At 41.7% G+C, this 10,502-nt stretch overlaps 1 protein-coding gene across 2 annotated transcripts; it reads left to right on the top strand.

The window, feature by feature from the left end:
• Positions 1-4,010: 4,010 nt before the first annotated feature.
• On the top strand, positions 4,011-9,836 carry LOC139552818 (olfactory receptor 1f45-like). Of its 2 annotated transcripts, XM_071364876.1 has the most exons (7): positions 4,011-4,227; positions 4,589-4,780; positions 5,975-6,027; positions 6,593-6,814; positions 6,988-7,104; positions 7,233-7,430; positions 9,450-9,836. In XM_071364876.1, the coding sequence occupies exons 2-7, from the start codon at positions 4,634-4,636 to the stop codon at positions 9,706-9,708; spliced, it is 996 nt and encodes a 331-aa protein (XP_071220977.1). In that variant the 5' UTR covers positions 4,011-4,227; positions 4,589-4,633; the 3' UTR covers positions 9,709-9,836. The 2 variants fall into 2 exon arrangements, with proteins under 2 accessions (XP_071220977.1, XP_071220978.1); XM_071364877.1 differs by lacking the exon at positions 7,233-7,430.
• The last annotated feature ends 666 nt before the right edge of the window (positions 9,837-10,502 follow it).

Here is a 10,502-nt window from a genome sequence, read left to right as displayed (position 1 = left end):
CCAAAAGTAGTGCACTATTTCATCTTCTGCTCATCCCCATACTGTATTTATTTATTTATCTGGCTCCTTTGCATCCCAGTATCTCTACTTGCACATTCATCTTCTGAACATCCACCATTCCAGTGTTTAATTGCTATATTGTAATTACTTTGCCACCATGGCCTATTTATTGCCTTAACTCCCTTATCTTACCTCATTTGCACTCACTGTATATAGACTTTTTGTTTTCCTTTTTTCTACTGTATTATTGACTGTATGTTTGTTTATTCCATGTGTAACTCTGTGTTGTTGTATGTGTCGAACTGCTATGCTTTATCTTGGCCAGGTCGCAGTTGCAAATGAGTACTTGTTCTCAACTAGCCTACCTGGTTAAATAAAGGTAAAATAAAATAAAATAAAAAGATTTAGGGAATAGGGTGCCATTTGAGATGCATCCTGGGAAGTCTGTCTGAGCCACACGGGACCAAAGGTCTCATTTAAAGGATCCTTTTACAAAATACATTTAAAGTTACAGACACAAAGAAATATAAAATATGGGTACTGTTTATATGAGAGAAGACCACTATGTCACTGTGCATTGTTGTTAATGAAATAGCTATATTTATTTTATAACAATAAATACAAGCCATTGTAAGTGTCATAGCATCGTCAGTGTCACTGCAATCTGTAAGCCAATACAGTACTGATAATACCTGACTGTTGTGTGTTTGAACATGGTTACCATGTTTACCGAACATATACAGGACATGGTTGCCATGTCCTCATAATATAAGATATTAATGTTCCAGACACATTTCATGGGAACTTACTTATTTCAACAATTTAAAGGGCCAGCAGCATACCACCCTGCATACCACTGCTGGCTTGCTTCTGAAGCTAAGCAGGGTTGGTCCTGGTCAGTCCCTGGATGGGAGACCAGGTGCTGCTGGAAGTGGTGTTGGAGGGCCAGTAGGAGGCACTCTTTCCTCTGGTCTAAACAAAGATCCCAATGCCCCAGGACAGTGATTGGGGACACTGCTCTGTGTAGGGTGCCGTCTTTCGGATGGGACGTTAAACGGGTGTCCTGACTCTCTGAGGTCATTAAAGATCCCATGGCACTTATCGTAAGAGTAGGGGTGTTAACCCCGGTGTCCTGGCTAAATTCCCAATCTGGCCATCAACCATCACGGTCACCTAATAATCCCCAGTTTACAATTGGCTCATTCATCCCCCTCCTCTCCCCTGTAACTATTCCCCAGGTCGTTGCTGCAAATGAGAACGTGTTCTCAGTCAACTTACCTGGTAAAATAACTGTAAAATAAAAAATAAAAAAGTCAAATGGACAGCATGTTAACTACTTTGCCGATTGGAATCCAACAGACAATCATAATATCATTAAAAATATATAATTCCCAGTTTATACTACAAAGCCAACTTTATATGAAGTGTTAAAATTAGGTTATATTTGACTCAAAATTCCATGACATTGAGTAATGTGGCTAATAGGCTAGATTATCTATTTATGTAGTTATTTATTTAGCAAGCTAAAAATATGGAGCCTAACTTTAGTTATGTTATCAACAGTTAGCATATCTCTAGTTGTGTTATCAACAGCTAGCATATCTCTAGTTGTGTTATCAACAGTTAGCATATCTCTAGTTGTGTTATCAACAGTTAGCATATCTCTAGTTGTGTTATCAACAGCTAGCATATCTCTAGTTGTGTTATCAACAGCTAGCATATCTCTAGTTATGTTATCAACAGCTAGCATATCTCTAGTTGTGTTATCAACAGCTAGCATATCTCTAGTTGTGTTATCAACAGCTAGCATATCTCTAGTTGTGTTATCAACAGCTAGCATATCTCTAGTTGTCAAAATGTGGGTTGGGACAAGCATGCATTGGCAGGCAAGCTGCAGACGGATGAGCAGGCTACTACTCCCCATCGTTTATCATTCATCAGTGGTATGTTGACGGCCAACTAGAAGCAGAAGAAGTGTTTATCTACTGTATGCTCATTAGAGTTGGGCTCACCTCACTCTGGCTAACATTAGCTAGTTGTCGATGTACATAGACAACTGAGGGAGAGAGAGCCTACCTCTTCGTGGTTGTTTGATATTGGACTGTAAAGTTCTCAAATGCAAAATGAGAAACTGCATTTAATTAACTGAGAAAAGTGTGTTGTAACTGCTGCCAAATATGATCGCTCTAACCACTGTCCCAATAAGGCATATCTCTAAGGCATTTGGTTATTAGGCCAGTATATTTAGGCCCTGTCCAGAAGAATCCCTAACCCCTCCTCACTAGGCACTCTGAAACAACTTGATAAGTGGAAGCAATAGGGTGAAGGCACATTGAAGTAAATCCCAGCTCTGTTAAAAGTATACTCAAGAAAATATTTTATTGATCATAGAGATTCGGGAGTATCATTAAAACAGGTTCAGATGCCCCACCAACATTTGCTGAAATAGTCATTTAAAAGACACATCTGAGCTATCTTTGTTGCAGGTACATGGTAACAGTTGAATAAGATGAGAAAAAAGAAGAACCCCACATTAAAAGCAGTGAAAAAGCTCTGACGAAGGCCTTGCCGATACATAAAGCTTAATAAAGAGCAGTGATACTAGTAAGAGCAGTGTGGGGGTTTCTTCTTCTTTCTGAAATAAGTAAATTAAATCAATAATGAGAGAATAGTCCAAATAATTGATACCTTAAAATGGACGTGGTGGCGTAGAAGGAAGGTCGGAGTGACGTAAACCAAGAGATTGTGAGTTCATAATCGCACGTGAGGATTTGTTGAATAACAACGACTGATTAATTGAACACACACAATGTAATCATGTGTGTCAAATATGTAATCTGAAAACATTATCTTTAAAGCACTGTGTGGGTATCCCTAACTTTATCAACAGACAAAGAGCAGTGAATGGATCAGTGGATCAACAATCAGGGCCTTGATTGGCTCAGCAACAGTAACACATGATGTGTAATGTTATTTGAATTTTTTTAATAAAAGTATTTTGAAACATTCTCATGATACTTTTCTAGAATATTCATATCATGTTCTTGGTAAGTTCTATTTGACATTAAGGGATTGGTTACTTGAAAAAATGTCTTGCACATTACGGGAACATTCCTATGAAAATGTTACTTAATGACGTAATGAGACTCTTAAGGGAATTTTCTCTAAAGTTGTGGGAACGTTTGTTGTTAGCTGGGTTTGGCCTGTTGCTTACACATGAGTTGCTCTCTGTCTCCTTCTCTCATCTGCAGAGAGCGTTTCTAAGCTATGTGGACAAGCCGGTCCTCATTAGTTCTCTCATTAGACTGACTGTGTACTCAGTAGGAGACTCATGTGTTGACAGATAGAGGTCTGGAAATCATCCTATATGATACTACAGATAGATATAGGTTTAGTTATCATCCTCTATGATACTATAGATAGATAGAGGTTTAGTTATCATCCTCTATGATACTACAGATAGATAGAGGTTTAGTTATCATCCTCTATGATACTCTATGATCCTCTATGATACTACAGATCCTGGAGTAAAATGTATGGAGTAAAAAGTACAAAAAATTCTTAAGGAATGTAGTGAAGTAAAAGTAGGCAAAAATTATTAATTGTAAAGTACAGATACCCCCAAAAACGACTTAAGTAGTACCTTAAAGTATTTTTACTTAAGTACTTTACACCACTGTCATTAGCTCAATTTATTAGCTCAACTGGATGAGAGTGTCTGCTAAATTATTCAAATTACTACAATTACCAAAACATAAAAAAATATAACTGATGAGATCTGAATGGTAAACTTTCTCCTAGCTTTCTCTCTCCTTTCTCCTCTCTTTCTCTCTCATTTCTCCTCTCTTTCTCTCTGCTTTCTCCTCTTTCTCTCTCCTCCTTCGTCTCTCTATCCTCCTCTTTCTATCGCCTCCCTCCTCTCTCTTCTCAGCCTGTGTGGTTGGGGGTTCCAGAAGGGCATTGAGTTGTGTCCTATGACAACCACACAACAACAACAACAACAGCAGCAAGGGTATTCATCTCTGACACGTCTTCTTCACTAAATCAAGGTATGTCATACACAAGTACGGTGGCCCACAGGGGACATCCTACTACAGATTCACAATGAGGCTGCAGGTATAACAGTGGAGGTGGACTCAGAGCAGCACCACAAATTGGTCTTCAGTCCAACACACATCACCAGACTACTGAAGAGAGACAGTTGGATCCAGTCTGTGGTAAGACCAGGTAAGACTTAGTTTCTGCAGTATGTAGTTGTACCATGTTAGACTATACAGTATGTGGGTTCAACAGGTAAGAGTTATTCTAATGGAGGGAACGTGAAACCAATATCAGCTTTACAGTGCTATTTCTTGGATTATTCATTAGAATTGTTTAACTGTATCTGAGGTAAAAGTCAAATGGATTCTATTTTACACTTTGTTGTCAGTTAAAACAATTGTATTCTTAGTTTTTTAAATATATAATTACATAAGAAATAGACAATTGGACTTGGATATTTGCCTTTGTCCTGATGATGTTTCACTCATTGCAATGTCTCAACAGGTGAATTAAAAAACAGTAATGTATTTATTTTATATTTCCACAGATTATTACGAGCCAGGAGGAATCACTGATAACACCACCAGTCAGGATGAGTTACCTGACCTCTGACCCTAACCAGACAGAGAACATTGACACCATTATCCGACCCCCTTACTTCTTCATCAGTGGTTTCATCGACATCCCCCACATGAAGTACTATTACATCTTCCTCTGCTTCGTTTACATCATCTCTCTGGTTGGTCCATAGCTCTGGTCTACGCTGTTACAAACTATCTGTGATCCAGGCTGTTACTAACTAGCTCTGGTCCAGGCTGTTACTAACTAGCTCTGGTCTACGCTGTTACAAACTATCTGTGATCCAGGCTGTTAATAACTAGCTCTGGTCTACGCTGTTACAAACTATCTGTGATCCAGGCTGTTACAAACTAGCTCTGGTCTACGCTGTTACAAACTATCTGTGATCCAGGCTGTTACTAACTAGCTCTGGTCCAGGATGTTACTAACTAGCTCTGGTCCAGGATGTTACTAACTAGCTCTGGTCCAGGCTGTTACTAACTAGCTCTGGTCTACGTTGTTACAAACTATCTGTGATCCAGGCTGTTACTAACTAGCTCTGGTCCAGGCTGTTACTAACTAGCTCTGGTCAAGGCTGTTACAAACTAGCTCTGGTCTACCCTGTTACAAACCAGCTCTGGTCCATGCTGTTACAAACTAGCTGTGGTCCAGGATGTAACTAACTGGCTCTGGTCCAGGGCGTTACTAACTAGCTGTGGCCCTGGCTGTTACTAACTAGCTCTGGTCAAGGCTGTTACAAACTAGCTCTGGTCTACCCTGTTACAAACTAGCTCTGGTCCAGGCTGTTGCAAACCAGCTCTGGTCCATGCTGTTACAAACTAGCTGTGGTCCAGGATGTTACTAACTGGCTCTGGTCCAGGGCGTTACTAACTAGCTGTGGCCCTGGCTGTTACTAACTAGCTCTGGTCCAGGCTGTTACTAACTAGCTGTAGTCCAGACTGTTACTAGCTAGTTGTGGTCCAGGGTGTTACGTACGGCCAGGGTCAGCTAGTTGATCCTGTAAGTAAGCATTTCATTGTAAGGTCTACACCTGTTTTATTCGGCACACGTGACAAATAAACAATGATTTGATTTGATCCACTCTATTAACTAGAAAAGGTTTCACTTTCCTATCGAAAGCCCATCTTTTTTGAACTTAAGAAAACCTGATATGGTGTAGTATCATTTCAGCTGGGCCTGTAGCGCCACCCATAGTCAACGGCCAAACGAATTTACCTGTATAAACATTTTGGGTTATGGTTTCTCCTGTATGTGTGTGTGTGTGTGTGTGTGTGTGTGTGTGTGTGTGTGTGTGTGTGTGTGTGTGTGTGTGTGTGTGTGTGTGTGTGTGTGTGTGTGTGTGTATTGGGTCTAGGTGGGCAACACCTTTGTAATGATGGTTATCTACATGGACAGCAGTCTCCACAGGTAATCAGTCCTCTTTTATCTCAGTGGTAATAATACAGCATAATTCTACCTTTATTGGACTATATGTTTGCAGTCCCAGAACACAACCAGATGAACCACAACAGAAACAACACAAGCTGAAGCAGCAAAGGGCTCTGACTGCTAGTTAACTCCTTTTAGATTCCCCTCATCAGCTCGGGATTTCAACTGTATCCCTGGTTACCGACCTGCCTCTCAATAAGGCTTCTGAATGAAAACCACCATTAGGACCAGCTGGATGGTCTATAGTTGATTCTGAATGAAAACCACCATTAGGTCCAGCTGGATGGTCTATAGTTGATTCTGAATGAAAACCACCATTAGGTCCAGCTGGATGGTCTGTAGTTGATTCTGAATGAAAACCACCATTAGGTCCAGCTGGATGGTCTGTAGTTGATAACTTACACATTACAGATGACAGTGTAAAGATGTTTAGGATCTGCACTTTTTGTCTACTGATTGATTATATTTACCTTCTCTGTAATTGTCTATTGCACATACAAACATTTCCCCATGGAGATAATCAAGTCAGGATCTTACCTTACAGCCCCAAGTACATTGCTGTGTTCAACCTGGCCTTCACAGACGTGTGTGGCAGCACTGCCATGGTCCCCAAGGTCCTGGATATGTTCCTGTTCAGCAGACAACTCATCTCCTACAACCAGTGCCTCACTAGCCTCTTCTTCATCTTCCTCTTCCTCACCATGCAGTCCTTCAACCTCACCATCCTCTCCTACGACAGACTGGTGGCCATCTGCTGCCCACTCAGGTCTCAGATAATACATCAAATAAAATTGTTTAATCAAATACAATTCAAAAGGCCTTCATAATTGCCCCTTGTGTGATAAATAATGTATCTGCTTTCACTGACAATTCGAACTGATATATGAATACACTGCATCTAAAGTCCTTATTAACAGCTTCTTTCCGCTGTCCATGTAGGTACCATATGATGGTGACTCACAGGTCCATGTCCCAGCTGACGGGTGCTGCCTGGGTATTTGCTGTGTTCATGGTGTTGCTGGCTGTGTGCCTCATCACCCGACTCTCCTTCTGCCGGTAGGTGGCTGAGGTGGTGAATCTGTTGCCGAAAGGTTACCGGTTTGAATCCCGGGCCGGGTGCTGGGGGAAAAAAATAGCAGTTGATCACTGTAACATGTGAACAATGAAGATGTATTGTATTGTAGGTCTCTGGTGATCAACAGCTACTTCTGTGACCACGGTCCCCTGTTCCGTCTGGCGGCCCCCTGTTCTGATGTGGTCCCTAACATAGTGATGTCATATCTCAACCCCAGTATAGTCCTCTTTATCCCCATGGTCTTCATCATATCATCATACATCTGTATCACACACGCCCTGTTCACCATCACATTGCCCCAGGACAGGTGAGAAGTCATACTGATCAGAGTCAGAGATTTAGCCAGATATTTTGTTTATATACCTAAACATATAGCTCTGATACTGATTGTTGTGCTGTCTCAGATATACACTACAGGACCAAAAGTATGTGGACACCTGCTCGTCATACATCTCATTCTAAAATCATGGGCATTAATATGGAGTTGGTCCCCCATTTGCTGCTATAACAGCCTCCATTCTTCTGGGAGTGCTTTCCACTAGATGTTGGAACATTGCAGCGAGGACTTGCTTCCATTCAGCCACAAGAGCTTTAGTGATGTCGGATGCTGATGTTGGGTGATTAGGCCTGGCTTGCAGTCGGCGTTCCAATTCATCCCAAAGGTGTTCGATGGGGTTGAGGTTAGGGCTCTGTGGAAGCTAGTCAAGTTCTTCCACACTGATTTCGACAAACCACTTCTGTATGGACCTCGCTTTGTGCACTGGGGTATTGTCATGCTGAAACAGGAAAGGGCCTTCTCCAAACTGTTGTCACAAAGTTGGAACCACAGAATCCAGAATGTCATTGTATCCTGTAGCGTTAAGATTTCCCTTCACTGGAACTAAGGGGTCTAGCCCGAACCATGAAAAACAGCCCCAGACCGTTATTCGTCCTCCACCAAACTTTACAGTCGGAACTATGCATTGGGGCAGGTAGCGCTCTCCTGCAATCTGCCAAACCCAGATTCGTCCATCGGACTGCCAGATGATGAAGCGTGATTCATCACTCAAGAGAACATGTTTCCACTGCTCTAGAGTCCAATATCTGCAAGTTTTACAGCACTCCAGGAGACACTGCTTCTCCTTACCACGCTGCTTGGTCCTTTTTTGGTGGGTAGTTCTGTAACGATTGTCTTCCTCTTCTGATGAGGAATATGAAAGATCGGACCAAAACGCAGCGTGGTAAGTGTCCATGTTACTTTATTAGAACAGAACACAAAAATAACAAAGTGAAATCACAACGAAAATCGAAACAGTCCCGAATGGTGAAACACAAAACAGGAAACAACTACCCACAAACACAGGTGGTAACAGGCTACCTAAGTATGGTTCTCAATCAGAGACAACGATTGACAGCTGCCTGATTGGGATCCATACCAGGCCAAACACAGAAATACAAAACATAGAATGCCCACCCCAACTCACGCCCTGACCAAACCAAATTAGAGACATAAAAAAGAAACTAAGGTCAGAACGTGACAACTTGGCATTGATCACAGTGAGCATAGGCTTGTTTGCGGTTGATTAGCCATGGAAACCCATTTCATGAAGCTCCCGAAGAACAGTTAATTACTCCCAGAGGCAGTTTGAAACCCAGTAGTGAGGACAGACGATTTTTACGTGCTTCATTACTCGGCAGTCCCGTTCTGTGAGCTTGTGTTGCCTACCACTTTGTGGCTGAGCCGTTCTTGCTCCTAGACATTGCCAATCTCCAATAACAGCACTTACAGTTGACCGGAGCAGCTCTAGCAGGGCATAAATTTTACAAACTGACTGGTTGGAAAGATAGCATCCTATGACAGTGCCAAATTGAAAGTCACTGATCTCTTAATTAAGTCCATTCTATCGCCAATGCTTGTCCATGGAGATTGCATGGCTGTGTGCTCTATTTTATACACTTTTATACACCTGGGTGTGGCTGAAATAGCCGCATCCACTTATTTGAAGGGGTGTCCATATACCTTTGTATATATAGTGTATGTTGTTCTAGTGATAAATGCTGGAAATACTGAGAATGTCATTGAACTGGATAGATGATGACTATCTATCCAGATAGATACTGTACTGACACTTTTGTCCTTTTCTCTATCTCTCTCTCTTTCTTTCTCTCTGTGTCTCTCTGTCTCTCCCCCTCTCTCTCTCCCTCTCTCTCTCCCCCTCTCTCTCTCCCTCTTTCCTTCCCTCTCTCCTTCTTTTGCTTTCCCTCTCTCTACTTCTCTCTCCCTCTCTCTCCTTCTCTAATTTTCTCTCTCCCTCTCTCTCTCCTTCTCTCTCTCTCCCTCTCTCAGAGTCAGAGCCTTGAAGACGTGTACCTCACACCTGATACTCGTAGCCATATTCTACCTGCCTATTCATTTTACATACTTCCTTCACTCAATCATACCAACCAACGCCCGGATCATCAACCTGTCCCTGACCTCGGTGCTGCCATCCATGCTAAACCCCATCATATATGTTCTGAAGACAGAGGAGTTTAAGGAATCGGCCAAGAAGCTGCTTAGTAAAAGAGGAGCCCAGAGAGCTGGGGTGCCGATCCAATCAACATGAAGTTTTACTATTTATTTATATCTCTATTTGACTTGTTTTTGATTGAAATGCTGTGTAAGATATACTGTATCTGCCATAGTGAATAATTGTTGTTTCAATTAAATGAAAAATTACGTTTTTCTTAAATGAAATATTTATATTATTTTGGCGATATGGCTTTAAAGCCATACAGAAAATGTCATAATAAAAAGGCTGGATAAAACCCTAATACAAATCAAATATATTTATAAAGCCCCTTCTACATCTCAGTTTCACAAAGTGCTCAGCAAGCAGAAGGAGAAGCAGTACATTAGAACCAGGAAAAACACCCTAGAAGGAAAAACACCCTAGAAGGAGAAACACCCTAGAAGGAGAAACACCCTAGAAGGAGAAACACCCTAGAAGGAAAAACACCCAAGAAGGAAAAACACCCAAGAAGGAAAAACACCCTAGAAGGAAAAACACCCTAGAAGGAAAAACACCCAAGAAGGAAAAACACCCAAGAAGGAAAAACACCCTAGAAGGAAAAACACCCTAGAAGGAAAAACATCCTAGAAGGCGAAACACCCTAGAAGGCAAAACACCCTAGAAGGAGAAACACCATAGAAGGAGAAACACCCTAGAAGGAAAAACACCCTAGAAGGAGAAACACCCTAGAAGGAGAAACCCTAGAAGGAAAACACCCTAGAGAGGAACCAGGCTCGGATGGGAGGCCCGGGGGAGTAGTTTGGGGGATGTATTCTACTATAATATCTCTTACAGTACCAGGGTTGACCTGAGTGACCATCCCTGTTGGCTAGAGAAGCTACCATATA

The sequence above is a fragment of the Salvelinus alpinus genome, chromosome 24 (genome assembly GCF_045679555.1).
Source record: "Salvelinus alpinus chromosome 24, SLU_Salpinus.1, whole genome shotgun sequence".
Classification (NCBI taxonomy): domain Eukaryota; kingdom Metazoa; phylum Chordata; class Actinopteri; order Salmoniformes; family Salmonidae; genus Salvelinus; species Salvelinus alpinus.
The sequence above is the reverse complement of the archived record's forward strand: the minus strand, read 5'-3'. Positions and strand labels throughout refer to the sequence as shown.